Source organism: Carassius gibelio, chromosome B4 (assembly GCF_023724105.1).
Source record: "Carassius gibelio isolate Cgi1373 ecotype wild population from Czech Republic chromosome B4, carGib1.2-hapl.c, whole genome shotgun sequence".
Classification (NCBI taxonomy): domain Eukaryota; kingdom Metazoa; phylum Chordata; class Actinopteri; order Cypriniformes; family Cyprinidae; genus Carassius; species Carassius gibelio.
Genome location: NC_068399.1, coordinates 21,431,208 through 21,447,501, shown reverse-complemented (window position 1 = coordinate 21,447,501; position 16,294 = coordinate 21,431,208). Strand labels below are relative to the sequence as shown.

General features: G+C 45.8%; 2 protein-coding genes across 2 annotated transcripts in view; one reads left to right on the top strand and one right to left on the bottom strand.

The window, feature by feature from the left end:
• The window catches only part of LOC127956360 (uncharacterized), a 216,496-nt gene that overhangs the window by 78,274 nt on the left and 121,928 nt on the right, over positions 1-16,294 (top strand). The gene's annotated exons all lie outside the window — the stretch shown is intronic.
• Positions 8,738-11,258, bottom strand: LOC127956361 (probable methyltransferase-like protein 25). Its single transcript, XM_052554224.1, has 3 exons — positions 11,082-11,258; positions 10,832-10,950; positions 8,738-10,757 (listed from the first exon to the last, which is right to left on the bottom strand). Exons 1-3 carry the CDS (start codon positions 11,137-11,139, stop codon positions 10,131-10,133), a joined length of 804 nt encoding a protein of 267 aa, XP_052410184.1. The 5' UTR covers positions 11,140-11,258; the 3' UTR covers positions 8,738-10,130.

The following is a 16,294-nucleotide window of genomic DNA, read 5'->3' as shown; positions in this document are numbered from 1 at the left end:
TTCCTAAGGGCGAAGCGAGTCCGCACACCTCATAGGCCAAAGAAATTGCCTCCACCAGCCAATGGGACATGCGCTGCTTTGTAACCGCATGGCCCTTACTTTTATGTCCAAAACAGACAAACAGCTGGTCAGATTCACGCCAAGGGGCTGTACGATCCACATAAGTCTTTAAAGCTCTCACAGGGCAAAGACTTAGATCTCCTGACCCAGCCTCAGCAGGTGAAAAAGCTTCCAGAACCACTTGCTGAAAGCAAAAGGGGTTAGATGCGACCTTAGTAACATAGTTAGGCCTGGGCCGCAGCAGCACCTTCACAGAGCCCAGTGCAAATTCCATGCATGAGGGTGAAACAGAAAGAGCCTGTAAATCCCCAACTCTCTTGAGGGAGGATAAAGCCATGAGAAGAAGTGTCTTCAGTGTCAGGAATTTATCCGATATGGTCTCCAAGGGCTCAAACGGATGCCCTGATAAACCTAGCAACACAATGGATAAATCCCATGAAGGAACTCGCACAGGGTGGAAAGGCCTCAGCCGTCGCGCACCCTGTATGAAACGAGAAACTAATGGATGACGCCCCATAGAGGCACCGCCTATGTATTCGTGGTAAGCTGAAATGGCTGCCACGTAAACCTTTAAAGTGGCTGGTGTAACGCCATCCGGAAAACGCTCCTGGAGGAACTCCAGCACTGAAGCCACTGGGCAGTAAACTGGATCCACATTATGATTGCCACACCAGGCTGTAAACAGTCTCCACTTGAAAGCATATAAGCGTCTCGTAGAAGCTGCTCTAGAATTCAATATAGTCTCAGTGGTTTCAACAGAAAGACCGGGACATACTAATGCACTCCGCTCAATGGCCACGCCCACAGTTTCCACAGATCTGGCCTCGGGTGCCAAATCAGCCCCTGTGCTTGTGATAATAAATCCTGTCTGAGGGGAATCTCCCACGGAGAGCCCGCTAGCAGACTGATCAGATCCGCAAACCACGGCTGCGTGTGCCATCGCGGAGCCACCAACAGCAGCTGTTCCACTCTGTCCCGCCGTATTCTGCATAATACCGCTGGGATCAAACGAATCGGAGGAAAAGCATACAGACTGGTCCTGGGCCAGCTGTGAGCTAACGCATCCACGCCCAGGGGCGATGGGGAGCGTAGGGAGAACCATAGCGGGCAATGCGTAGTCATGCTCGACGCGAATAAATCCACTTTCGCTTTGCCGAATATCCGCCATAAAAGATCCACCGTCTGGGGGTGTAATCGCCATTCTCCCTGTTCCAGAGCCTGTCTGGATAGCAAGTCCGCTCCGAAATTAAATCGTCCGGGGACATGAATGGCCCGGATCGACAGAAATTTGTCCCGAGACCACAGAAGAACATGCCTCGCCAGCCTGCACAGGGGGCGAGAGTGCAGTCCTCCTTGATGGTTCAGATAAGACACAACCGCTGTGTTGTCTGATCTGAGCAGCACATGACGGCCGATCAGCAGATCCGTGAAATACTGGAGAGCCAGAAAAACTGCCAGTAATTCCAGTCTGTTTATGTGCCAGCCGCGCTGAGCCGCTGTCCATACTCCGTGGGCTGGTCGCCCTCGACACACAGCTCCCCAACCAGTCAAAGACGCGTCCGTCGTGACAGTCTCTCGGAAAGCATATATTCCCAGTCGAACTCCTGACAGGAGAAATTCGGTTGACATCCAAAATTTTAGCGACATCACACACCGCCGTGTCACCGAAATCGTGCGATGCGGAAGACAACGGGGTGAAATATTCCGCCTTTTTGTCCACCACTGAAAGGGCCGCATTTGAAGCAGTCCCAGACGAATCACGGGGGATGCTGCTGCCATTAGACCCAAGAGCCTGAGGCACAATCTCACGGTCACCGTGCGACCCGCTTGAAGTGCCGCACGCATGACGCAATCGACTGAGCGCGCGGGAGAGAAAGCTTTGCTGTCATCGCGCGAGAGTCCAGATCTATTCCCAGAAAAATTATCCGTTGAGAGGGAGTTAAAACACTTTTCTTGAAATTTGTGCGTAAGCCCAGGCTGTTTAAATGATTCAGCACAAGATCTCGGTGAGAGTGTGCTTGAGTCCGCGATTGCGCTAGCACCAGCCAATCGTCCAAATAATTCAACACACGAACGCCCTGGAGCCGCAACGGGGCCAGAGCTGCGTCCATGCATTTTGAGAAAGTACGGGGCGCTAAAGCCAAGCCAAAGGGAAGAACGCGGTACTGATACGCTTTGCCCTCTAAAGCGAATCTGAGGAACTTCCTGTGTCTCTTGACGATCTGAATATGGAAATACGCATCCTTCAGATCGATCGTAATAAACCAATCGTTTGGTCGGATCTGAGACAGAATAGATTTCTCCGTCAACATCTTGAATTTGCTCGGCCTGAGTGCAAGATTCAGACGGCGTAAATCCAGAATGGGCCGTAATCTGCCGTCTTTTTTCGGTACCACGAAATAACGGCTGTAAAAACCTGTCTCCATCTGAGAGGGGTGTACTTCTTCTATAGCCCCTTTGCTCAGCAGAGCTGACATTTCCTGTCGCAGCACCGCCATTTCCGTAGACTTCACCGTAGTGGAAAGAATTCCGCGGAAAGGAGGCGGGCCTTTCCGAAACTGAATGGTGTATCCGTGACAAACCCTGCGTAACACCCATTGAGAAATGCCGGGCAAGCGTTCCCACGCGGCCCGAAACAATATTAGCGGTTTCAAAACTTCCGCTCCCTGCAACGCTGTCATACGCGTTAAAACGACCGGACACGAAAAACCTGTGGTGTTCGTGCAGCGGGAAAGCGTATGCGCCAGAGTCATTGCGTTCCGTTGAGTATAATCCTGAAACGTGTCCACGGCAGGAATTAGGCCAACAGATGGAACATCGGGCTCTGCCGCTAGCGAAAAAGCGGCGGCTGCGCGAGCCGTCATAAACGGGCCGTTTGTGTAGGGTCCTTGAGTCGTCCCTCGAACTCCGAAAGCAGGATTGCGCAGAGTGTCTGAGGGAGCGTCTGTCATTACAGCTCGATCCAATGCTGCTCGAGGCGCTGTTTGCGGCGAGACAGTCAATGTTTGAGCATGGGGACTGCAATGAGAGTGTAGGATGCGCGAAAGCGGTCCGACAGCGCTCTCTAGCGGAGGGCACAGTCCCTGGCAAGCAGCAAAAAGATCAGGAGCTGCTATTCGGTACCCGAGAACGAGAGGCTTTTGCCGTCGAGGTCAGGTTCAATCTTTTACGTTGACGCTGGTGCGCCGGAGGAAAAACCCTAGGGCCCCAATCCTTACGAGGAGGCGCCATAGGTGTGGGCTCCTCTCGAGAGGCTGCTCGCTGGCGGTGAGAGGAGGTTGAGCGAGAACGCGCGGGCGCTTGCCGGCGTTCAACCTCCCTGGGTCTGCGGGGAATCAGCTGGCGGAAAGTGGCTGATTGCCGTTTCGCTGCCCTGAACTTCTCCACTACTGACGTGACAGCCTCACCGAACAACCCATCCCTGGAGACAGGGGCATCCATAAGGAAAGATTTATCCTTCTCCTTAATATCGGTGAGATTAAGCCAGAGGTGGCGCTCAACCGAAATCAAACCGGCCATAGTACGGCCCACTGCACGAGCGGTATGTTTGGTAGCACGTAGCGCTAAATCCGTAGCTCTGCGAAGTTCTTTCACTGCCTCCGGTGTGATGCCCTCACCTTCATCCAATTCCTTCAATAACTCCGCTTGGTAGGCCTGAAGGACCGCCATAGAGTGGAGTGAAGCAGCCGCTTGACCAGCCACCATATAGGATTTACCCACCAAACTAGACGTGACTCGACACGCCTTCGAAGGAAGAAGGGGGCGAGACTTCCATGCCGCGGCCGAACTAGGCGCAAGGTGTTCGGCGAGAGTCTCTTCCACCGGGGGCATCATAGTGTAGCCATGGTTCGTCATATCAGAAACGGTGGCGAAATCCGCGGCCGCAGCATTAGTGATCCGCGCCGAAAACGGCTGTTTCCAGGACCTCGAAACCTCCTGGTGGAGGTCCGGGAAAAAAGGTAAAGGCCTCCGGGGCTGTGTAGGTGTCCGACTAGTTAGAAAACGGTCGTCCAGCTTAGAAGAAGGTTGGGCCTCGGCCTTGTCAACCTCCCAGTCTAGCCCCAATTTACCCACCGCACGAGAAACCACATCCAACAGCTCACTGTAGGAGGGGGAAACACGCCTCTCCTGTCCGCTAGGAGGAAGAGGGCTAGTGTCGGTCGCGAAGTCCTCAGACCCCGAGGCCGCGGTGGATAAAACATCGTCGTCATAGCGTCCACAACCGAAGGAGATGGCGGCGCATGCCTCCGGTGTGGGAAGTAAATCCTCATTAGAGAAGACGACAGGCTCAGTATAATTTTTATTCTGCAGCAGGGTAGGGGAGAGCGAGCGATGTGGAGAATATTCCAGCGCTGCGCTGTCCACGAAATCCATGTCGCACGTGTCACCCCAGGCCCTCGCCTCGTGCGGTGCCTCGGCAGTCGCAGAGGTGACCTGACGGGGGTTAGACTCGAGGGCGACATTAGAGAATACTTCCACCCTAGAGCGCAGTACTCTGAGCCGCAGGCCATCACAATGGGGACAGGAAGAAAGGCCGCTAAGCGCCGCCTGTGCGTGATGTAGACCAAGACATACTACGCACCTGTCATGAGTGTCCCCCGCCGTGATGTACCTGGTACATGGCTCCTTGCATTTGCGAAAACTCATCGCGTCCGCGAAGAGGAGTTAACACTGCTCGAAGAGATCGCTGGAGAACGCGAGATGATAGGGCACAGATGATTCGCTATTCCTGAAGGAATGAAATCTGAGCGAAATGGCGCGCTGCACCCAGGTATATCATGCGTGCGCATGCGTAGGGTGGTGCTATGCGCCATTTGGCCAATAGGATTGGCGGGATGGTATAGGGCTTCAGACATTCGTCACACCGGAAGTGTTCCCATACGTGGTGACGTCACCGCAGCATCGAAGTGACCTATGATAGGGAACCTGAGTTTCCCTCATTTCAGGGTTAACATACTCAGAGTTTTCACTTAACCTCCTTTGTGAAACAGGCCCCTGAAGTATCTCTATCCTCCCAGATCACAGGGGAGATCCATTAACAAGTTTGGGGTGACGACCGTTTACATGACATGAGCAAATGATTATTAATTAAACATCTCTACTCACCTGGAGCACAAGAGAAAACTGTCATTACATTTTTATTTTTATAATTAATCTGCACCAATATCTGTGATTTTATCTTCAATTAATGTTTAATGGGAGTGCAGTTTAAAAGTTTAATTTAACAAATATTTTAATTTATTTTGGCTAATTAATAAGCTATAATTAGCCTATGTCCGTTGATGAATGGATCATTTGCGTAGTTTCATTTATTAATCAAAAACACAACACGTCACGGTCATAAATACAATCATTAAGTCAAAACTTTATTGGTTTAATTGTCAGGCGTTTACAATATAAGGAATAATTGATGACTTTTTCTAATAATTCAACGGCCCGTCGTTTTATCCATTTCTCATAATTAGTAAGAATGTCGTGAACACGACAAAACTACGAACATGTCCCTCCCGATCACCGTAGATATGTCATTTTATCTTCCATCTGTAATTTGATAATCTTCATTAAATAATTAACATGAATAAGATTGTGCGATCAGACTGTCTGAATATACAAAAGAGTAAGACATCACATATTTAATGGTGATTCTCTTCATCATTGTTTTAAGATAATAAGGAATTAAGATGAATATTATAAACAAAACAATTAAACAGAGACTGCCTGTTTCATGAGATTGATAGTGATGTTTGTAAACACCAGCATAATTATGTTATTGTTTGTGTGTGAATTATGAAAGAGAGTGATGAAATAACAGACTGAGGTTTGGAGCAGTTTACCTGAACAGATGACACCAGCATCGTAACCATGATTACAGCCCCCTGTGCCGTATGATGTACAGTCTTTCAGTGCAGTCTCTGATCCACTACATCCTACAAGAGCCATTGGTCCTAATCCTTGTCCAAAGTGAGTCCTATGTGTTGCGTCTACAGCCGTCCCACAGTCCAGCTCTCTACACACCACTGCAGCATCAGTCATATCCCACCAATATTGACACACTGTTCCCAACTGACCATCATTATAAACCTCCACTCGACCAGCACAGGGATTATTACCATTCACCAACCTCACACTCACACTGTCTACACATGAGAGAGAGACAATCAGTGAACATACCAAACATAGTATGGAGTAAAGTGAAACATTGCATGTAAATTATTTCAGCTCATTTTAAAGAATAGATTACCTCTTGACTCTGAGTATGTACCTACCAGAGGTGATGAGTTTTATCATATAACACAGAAACATCAGCATCAGACAGTTCTCCATCTTCTCCTTCAGCTCGACACACACTTCTTCATCAACTCAGAGCACAGCACAAGTTTCTCGTCTGCTCCTCAAACACACTGAAGAAACTGGCTCCTGTCAGCCCCCTAAAGAGAGAGAGAGACTCACAGCTGCCAATGACACTCACTGTTCCCTTATTAGACACAACAGAGGAAATCATCAAACACAATCAGTGACAAATCAGAAAGTAGCATTTTGATTTTCTCCATATATATCAATAAAGTGTGAGCGCTGATGAGCGGGACTCCTCCTCCAGCGTGAAGAGACACTTCACTGAGGACAGACTCGTGTCAGTCAGAAGTCAGTGTGGAGATTAAGTCACACTAAACTTAAAGCAGATTGATACAGAAACACTGCAGCTTATATTCAGCATCAAACCTGAACCTGAACACAGCAGACACAAGCTCTGATCACTGACTTCTGTAAGTCTGAACACTTCAAACACTTACACAAACTTACTAGAACCAATTTCTCATGACTAATTTAATGAATTAATGTATTTTATTCAGTTGTTCTTTTATTCTGACCAAGAAAACACTTCTTATTGTAAAGAGGAGCAGACAAGAGTCTTGTCTCTGTGTTGCTGCATGAGGAACTTCTCAACAGTGAAAGAATTACAGGACAGCCTCTATTATGTGTTATGCCAAATTTGCCAAAATAAATTATTATATAAATATATATATTTTAAAAAAAGAAATGTGAAAAAAGAAATGAGAATTTCTACTTATATTTCATTATGTATAATTTTATTTTTTAACATTTATTTTTCATTTATTTATTTATGTATTTATACATTTATTAATTTTCTTATTTATTATTTATATGTGTATTTGTGTCACATTTTAATTAATTTGAAAACATATAAATGTTGACAAATACATATATATATAAATAAAAGTGAAAATAAATAAGTGTATAAACAACTGAAATTATTTCTTGGAAAAAATGCAATTATACATAATTAATTAAATATAGAAATATTTTTTGTTTTACATATCTTTGTAGATGTATTTATTAGATTAGATTAGTTTCAGGTCAGGGCTGGAGAACAGGAGTGAAGAAGCGAGGAAGCATCAGTTTGAGTTTGACAAACACTTTATCTGAACCCAGTTATTTGATAACAATTATTTATTATTCAGTCACTCAGATTTAGTTTTGAAATATGAATTTACAGTATCCAGGAAATAATTTAATATAGCTTAATAATGTCAATACACTGTAGCAGTGAGAGTGATATTTCTGGTATTTTCATTCAGTTTTATAATAAGGGTCTTTAAAGTAGGATCACCAGACCTCCCCGTTCTCCAGGAACAGTCTGAGTTTTTGGTGTTCTGACCCTAAATGAAGCTGTTCCTGTAAAATGCTCCCGATTTTATGGTACGTTCAAACCAACTGCAAAGTCTGACCACCAGAGCCGACTGGTCAGGGGTGGCTTTACCACTTTGTGGACCCCAAACAACATCAAGACCCCAGGCCCCCTCGGTACAAATCAGGTTCCAGGAAGGAGGGTCCCACACACTTAAATGCTTTGGATGATGGTTTAAACCACTACTGCTGCTGGTTACTAGAGCAATAGTGATTATTTTCACTGAGAGAGAGAGCTGCAAGCTACATTTATTACTTGGTTACACGCTGCTACTTTAGCCTTGAAGAACAAAGCCTGGGCATCTGTTAAGAGCACTTCTAGAAAAACCAAAGAATATATTTCTGATGTGCAGTAAAAGATAATTGAGCTTCACAAATTAGAAAGTGACTTTAACAAAGGAGCTAGAGCAGTGAAAATTCCCATTTCCACCATCAGGGCAATAATTAAGAATTTCCAATCGACAGAAAATGTTACGAAACTGCCTGGAAGAGGACGTGTGTCTATATCGTCCTAATGTGCGGTGAGAAGGAGAGTTTGAGTAGCTAAAGACTCTCCAAGGATCACAGCTGGAGAATTTGCTGAAAATAGTTGAGTCTCTGGTTCAGAAAACCTTTTAAAAAAAATGGTCAAACAGCACTTACATGAACACATGTTGTTTAGGAGGGTTTCAAGAAAAATTATCCTAGCTCATCTAAAAACAAACTCCAGGATATTCAGTTATCAGCCATGACTAGAACTTTAAAGGGGAATGGCTTCTATGATCAGATGAAACAAAACAAAAAAGTTAGCATTTTAGCAGTAAACACTCAAGATGGTTTAGGTGAACACAGAGATAAAAAGTACCTCATGTGTACAATGAAATATACTGCTGTATTTTTGATGTTGTGGGCCTATATTTCTGCTGAAGGTCCTGGACATCTTGTTTAGACACATGGCTTCTTTGATTCTGTCAAATACCAAAAGATACCAAAAAACAAAAGATCAAAAGGATTAACAATGCAGATACATTTTCACAGCCTTCTTTGATCATATTTACCAAGGGTGTCCAAGTTTTGGCACATGACTGTATTACATTGTATACTGTATATTATATTGTTCCAATTTCAATACATTATTGAATAATTTATCATATATATATATATATATTAACTAAACAATCAAGAACAAAAATATTAATTATAAAATAATAACACATTTGAATATTATTATTGTACTTTTTTGATACAGGGCTGCACATTGCTGGAAAAAGATATACAGAGAAATGCATTTCCACAGAGCTTGTCTTTTTCTGATAGAGACTGATCTGCCCACGTGTGTGTGTGTGTGTGTGTGTGTGTGTGTGTGTTCTTACCCCGTCTGTCGTGATCAAACTCTTCAGAGAGCAGATGGTAGCAGCAGTCCACACTACAAACGGCGCGCAGCTCCTGTTTGGCCCCAAACATCCTCAGATGTTAATTATAATGATGATAATTAGTTAAATTGTAATTATAAAAGTAATTCAATAATGTCTATATTTTCAAATATTCGAAGTCATTAAAATTATTACAATATAATTTGTTTTAATAATAATACAGTAGTTACTATTATAATTAATGTTGTTTTCATTTCTGTTATTTGTCCTTGTAATTTAGTTCACAACGAATAATAAATTATTATTATTACTACTGCTACTGTTATCATTTTAACAATATGTACTTAAAACATTTAAAATTATTATTATAATTATTATTATTTAACAATGAACTAAATGACTGATTTTATAAAACCATACTGTTGTATATTTTGTAAACATATTTTCTGCCCTGGTACTTTATGTTATAATTAGAATTTTATGATTATAATTTGATAATTATTATTATAATTATTAACATTTATTTATTAAACATGACTTAATTTGCATATTTACACTATTTTTCTTACAATAATTCTAAAATGTATTATTAATTATTTCAAAGTGACTTAATAATAATTATTATTTTTAAAGAATTTATTAAATATTTGGTTTTATAAATTACAATAATAAGAATATGAACAATTATTATTATAATTGTGGTTATTCTTACTCTTATTATTGCTATTATTATTCTCCCTTGGACAAAACCATCATCTCTTGACCTCCAGCTCTGTGATCAGCGTCTTGAGCTCAGTTTCTGCAGTGACATTACATTTACATTTGTTCATTTAGCAGACACTTTATCTAAAGTGACTTACAAATGATGACAATGGAAGCAATCAAAACCAGCAAAAGAGCAATGATATAGAAGTGCTACAACAAGTCTCAGTTAGCTTCAACGCAGCACACATAGCAAGTGCTTTTAAACAATATAATAAATAAAAAGAAAACAGATAGAATAGAAAAAGATTAGAAAGGTAGTTTCTTTTTTAAGAATTGAATAAGAATAGTGAGTGCTAAAGTTAGAGGGTCAAATGAGGTCAGAGGGGAAAACAGGCCGTCGTCTCTGATGTTCCCCCTTCCTTCTCCAGCTTTCCTCTCCAGATTCTCTCTCTTTCTCTTCTCTCTTTCCTCCAGACTCAGCTGGCTGTGGTTGACGCGGGGAGAGATGTCTTCTGTGACGTCTAGAGACAGCAAACTGAGGAAGCTGCTTCCTGAATCTGAATCATTCAGGTCTAATGGACATTCTCCAGCATTATCTGAAGCAGATAAATCATTGGTGACTTGTTTTGATAAAGCACTGCTATCCGCTCGAGCCTCAAAGCTTTCCTTTTCCTCAGTAATAACGTTTTTGAGGCCATCACTGTTTTCAAAGTTTCTGCTGTGTTGTAAACTCTCATCCTCGCTGTCCAAAGTTTGCTTCCTAGTGGCTTTGTTTGGTTTCTGATAAGCTTTGGAGAACTTCTTCAGTTTCCTGTTCCTCTCCTGAGCTCCATGTGTGTTGGTGCTGGAGGAGTCGATCCCGAACACTTGCAGGTTGAACCGCATGGACAGATAGGAGCACAGGTAGCCTTTCCCTGAACCCACGTCTATCACCTGAGAAGCAGAAACATGATCAAAAGACTAAATTCAGTTTGGTTTAACTAAATTATATTTGTAACATTTTCTACCTGTTTGACTCGGCAGTATTTGGCCAAACTAGCCACAACCTCAGACATTGCCTGCACCTCATGGGCCTTCTTACAGTTCATAAACTCATCCGGTGTTACTGCTTTGTCTAATGACAGTCCTATGGGAATTACAGACAATGCATGAAATATAACCTTCTAATAACCTGAATTTGGCATGCATAATAATCACAATAAAGATCCAGTGGAGTCTAAATGTGGTTTTCAGTGCTTCTGATCTGACTGCAGTTACCTGCAGTAGTGTCTCTAGTCATCAGTCTCAGATTCTGCATCAGATCTTCCAGCTGCATACAGACCCCCAGACCTTGTAAACAGTGGGCTTTCGCTGCCCTCAGCAGGGCTGATATGTCCACCAACTTCTTCGAGGCATTGCAGAAACCAAACGTAGTGTTTTCCTTCTCTAAATATATATATATAATAATTACACACACACACACACACACACACATACAATTATAAATATTACATTAAATTTTTCTTATGAAAATTACATGGAAAGTGGATACGTGTCACCACGTATGGGAACACCTCCGGTGTGACGAATGTCTGAAGCCCTATACCATCCCGCCAATCCTATTGGCCAAATGGCGCATAGCACCACCCTACGCATGCACACGCATGATATACCTGGGTGCAGCGCGCCATTTCGCTCAGATTTCATTCCTTCAGGAATAGCGAATCATCTGTGCCCTATCATCTCGCGTTCTCCAGCGATTTTCTTCGAGCAGTGTTAACTCCTCTTTCGCGGACGCGATGAGTCAACGAAAGGTAAGAGCCGTATATGGGTTTATCACAGGGAGGCACTCATGAGAGATTCGTTTGCAGCCTCTCTCATGTTCTCTCTGTGATAGCCTACGGCTATGGTAAAATAAGAAAAGTATCCGCGCTCTGGAGTCTATTTCTTCAGTCGCCTCGCGTCTAACCCCCACCGTTCGCTTCTGCGGTCGCCGAGGCCCCGCACGAGGTGTTGGTTAGGGGCGATATGTGCGGCTTGACTATGAGTACAGTGATGCACTGGAGTTTTCCACTTGCTCGCTCTCCCCTACTCGAGCGCGTTGATCAGAGCAGTTTTGCTTTATACTATGTTGTCTAACCGAAAACAGCTTCTACTCAGAGTAGGCTCTGACCTGCATAAGCGGTTCTCTCCCTCCGAGCGGACAGGAGAAACGCGCTTCCCCTTCCTCAGTGTGCTACATGGCGGACTGCTATTATATAGCGATGCCGTTTGACTACCTCTCTAGCCGAACAGATCACGCCAAACTCCGCCGCGACCTAGTCTCGTCTAGACGTATCGAGTCGTGTCTATTTCGGCAAATTTTATTCTCTTATTACGGTTCTTTACGAGAAGCCTCTCGTTCATTCCCCACACTCTAACATTGACCGTCTCGCAGCACAAGCACTTCGAGCGTCACTGAACTGAGCTGTTATTTGAGCGCCCCTCAGACACTGCACAATTCAGTCTTCAGAGTTTGAGGGACGGCACAAGAGACTGGCGAATTTGGCCAGTTTATGACGGCTCACACAGCTGCCGCGTTCTCGCTAGCGGCGTGGCCCTATGTTTATCTTGTTGGATTAAATCCTGCCGTGGACACGCTTCAGGATTATACACAACGAAACACAGCGAGTTTGACGCATGCATTTCCTTCTATGTTTGCCGGGGTCTGTGCCCTCCACTGAAGAGTGCTGTTGGACTGCTAATGCACATCCAACCCTTTCACTGCAGTCCCCACGCTCTAACATTGACTGTCTCGCAGCAAAGGCACCTCGAGCATCATTGGATTGAGCTATCATTTGAGCGCCCCCTCAGACACTCTGCACAATCCAGCCTTCAGAGTCTGAGGGACGCCACGAGAGACTGGCGAATATGGCCAGTTATGACGGCTCACACAGCTGCCGCGTTCTCGCTAGCGGCGTGGCCTAATGTTATCTTGTTGGATTAAATCCTGCCGTGAACACGCTTCAGGATTATACACAACGAAACGCGGCGAGTTTGACGCTTGCGCTTTCCTTCTATGTTTGCCAGGGTCTGTGCCCTCCACTAGAGAGTGCTGTTGGACTGCTAATGCACATCCAACCCTCTCACTGCAGTCCCCACGCTCTAACATTGACTGTCTCGCAGCAAGCCACCTCGAGCATCATTGGATTGAGCTATCATTTGAGCGCCCCCTCAGACACTCTGCACAATCCAGCCTTCAGAGTTTGAGGGACGGCACAAAAGGCTGGCAGAGATGGCCAGTTTATGACTGCTCATACAGCCGCCACGTTCTCGCAATGGCGACGTGGCCCGATTTTTATCTTGGTGAATTAAATCCTGCCGTGGATACGCTTCAGGATTATACACAACGAAACGCAGCAAGTTTACGCATGCGCTTTACTTCATGTTCGCCAGGGACTGTGCCCTCCACTATAGAGTGCTGTTGGACCGCTAATGCGCATCCAACACTCTCACTGCAGTCCCTACGCTCTAACATTGACTGTCTCGCAGCAAACAGCGCTTCGAGCAGCATTGGATCGGGCTGTAATGCCAGGCGTAAATAATAAATAATAATCCCTCAGACACTGCGCAATCCAGCTTTCAGATCTTGAGGGGCGATTCAAGGGTCTTACACAGACGACCCGTTTATGACGGCTCGCACAGCCGCCGTTGTAGTTAGCGGCAGAGCCTGATGTTCAATTCGTTGGTCTAATTCCTGCCGTGGACACGTTCAGGAATATACACAACGGGACGCAATAGCTCTTATGCATACACTTCCCCTGTGCACGAATGCCGCAGGCTTTTCCGTGCACGGACATTATGTGTATGACAGCGTTGCAGAAAGCGGAAATTTGAGACTGCTAGTATCGTTTTGGGTCGCGTGGAACGCTTGCCCGGCATTTCTCAATGGGTGTTACGCACAATTGTCACGGATACACCAATTCGTTTTTTAGAGGCCCGCCTCTTTCCGCTGAATTCTTTCCACGGTGGTAGACTGATGGTAATAGCAGTGTTGTGACAGGAGATGTCAACTCTGCTGAGCAAAGGGGCTATAGAAGTCGTAGACCCCGTACTTCTCAATGCATGGATGTAGCTCTGGCCCCGTTGCGGCTCCAGGGCGTCCGTCTGTTAACCACTTGGACGATTGGCAGCGGCATTCCCCGTAATTTGTCTGGGGTTACTTCACATGCGCCCTTTTCAGTGGAAAAGTGGGCGGAAAGACGAAATATTTCACCCCGTTGTCTTCCGCATCCGACGATTTCGGTGACACGGAGTTGTGTGATGTCATTAAAGCTATGGATGCCAACCGAGTTTCTCCTACCGGGGTTCGGCTGGGGATTTGAGCTTTCCCAGAGACCGTCACGACGGATGCGTCTTTGACCGGTTGGGGAGCTGTTTGTCAAGGGCTACCAGCCCATGGAGTGTGGACAGCTGCACAACGCAGTTGGTATATAAACCGGTTGGAATTACTGGCAGTTTTCTGGCTCTCCAGTAATTTGCGAATCTGCTGATCGGCCGTCTTGTGCTGCTCAGATCAGACAACACAGCGTTTGTCTCATACCTGAATCATTAGGAAGGATTACGCTCTCGCCCCCTGTGCAGGCTGGCGAGACATGTTCTTCTCTGGTCTCAGAGAAAATTTCTGTCGATCCGAGTTGTTCATGTCCCCGGACGTTTGAACTTCGGAGCGGACATGCTATCCAGACGGGCTCTGGAACAGGGAGAATGGAGATTACACCTCCAGACGGTGAATCTTTTATGGCGGATATTTGGCAAGCGAAAGTGGATTTATTCGCGTCAAACATGACTACGCATTGCCCGCTATGGTTCTCCCTATGCCCCCCATCGCCCCTGGGCGTGGATTCATTAGCTCACAGCTGGCCCACGACCAGTCTGTATGCTTTTTCTCCGATTCGTTTGATCCCAGCGGTATTATGCAGAATACGGTGGGACAGAGTGGATCAGCTGCTGCTGGTGGCTCCGCGATGGCACACGCAGCCGTGGGTTGCGGATCTGATCAGTCTGCTAGCGGGCTCTCCTTGGGGATTCCCCTCAGACAGGATTTATTATCACAAGCACAGGGGCTGATTTGGCACCCGAGGCCGGATCTGTGGAAACTGTGGGCGTGGCCACTGAGCGGAGTGCATTAGTATGTCCCAGTCTTTCTGTTGAAACCACTGAGACTATATTGAATTCTAGAGCAGCTTCTACGAGACGCTTATATGCTTTCAAGTGGAGACTGATTACAGCCTGGTGTGGCAATCGTAATGTGGATCCAGTTTACTGCCCAGTGGCTTCAGTGCTGGAGTTCCTCCAGGATTGTTTTTCGGATGGCGTAACACCAGCCACTTTTAGGTTTACGTGGCAGCCATTTCAGCTTACCACGAATACATAGGCGGTGCCTCTATGAGGCGTCATCCACTAGTTTCTCGTTTCGTACAGCGTGCGCGACGGCTGAGGCCTTTCCGCCCTGTGCGAGTTCCTTCATGGGGTTTATCCATTGTGTTGCTAGGTTTATCAGGGCATCCGTTTGAGCCCTCGGAGACCGTATCGGATAAATTCTTGACACTGAAGACACTTCTTCTCATGGCTTTATCCTCCCTCAAGAGAGTTGGGGATTTACAGGCTCTTTCTGTTTCACCCTCATGCATGGAATTTGCACCGGGCTCTGTGAAGGTGCTGCTGCGGCCCAGGCCTAACTATGTTCCTAAGGTCGCATCTAACCTCTTTCGCTTTCAGCAAGTGTTCCTGGAAGCTTTTTCACCTGCTGAGGCTGGATCAGAAGATCTAAGTCTTTGCCCTGTGAGAGCTTTAAAGACTTATGTGGATCGTACAGCCCCTTGGCGTGAATCTACCAGCTGTTTGTCTGTCTTGGACATAAAAGTAAGGGCCATGCGGTTCCAAAACAGCGCATGTCCCATTGGCTGGTGGAGGCAATTTCTTTGGCCTATGAGGCGCGCGGACTCGCTTCGCCCTTAGGAATTAAGGCTCATTCCACTTGAGCTGTGGCTTCTTCTCAAGCTTTTCTCAGTGGATCTTCTATGGATGATATCTGTGCTGCGGCAGGATGGTCCTCACCGAGCACTTTTATCAAGTCCTACAGTCTGGATGTGAGGATGGCTCCTGGCTCCCGGGTTCTCTCCGCTTGAGCAGATGCTTCCTCGGATCTCAGTTATCAGGTACGTCAGGCGTTTTGGTATATCGTTCCCATACGTGGTGACGTCACCGCAGCATCGAAGTGACCTATGATAGGGAACATCTCGGTTACGTATGTAACCTTGGTTCCCTGAATAGGGAACGAGATGCTGCGGTTCTGGCCGTTCCGTACCTTGATAACTTCTTCATCTTCAGTCATGAAATCTGAGCGAAATGGCGCGCTGCACCCAGGTATATCATGCGTGCGCATGCGTAGGGTGGTGCTATGCGCCATTTGGCCAATAGGATTGGCGGGATGGTATAGGGCTTCAGAC

Coding starts and splice junctions, on each gene's coding strand:
- LOC127956361 (XM_052554224.1), bottom strand. CDS start 11,139: ATGCAGCTGGAAGATCTGATGCAGAATCTGAGACTGATGACTAGAGAC. Junction 10,951..11,081: donor GACTAGAGACACTACTGCAG/GTAACTGCAGTC, acceptor TAATTCCCATAG/GACTGTCATTAGACAAAGCA. Junction 10,758..10,831: donor AATACTGCCGAGTCAAACAG/GTAGAAAATGTT, acceptor TCTGCTTCTCAG/GTGATAGACGTGGGTTCAGG.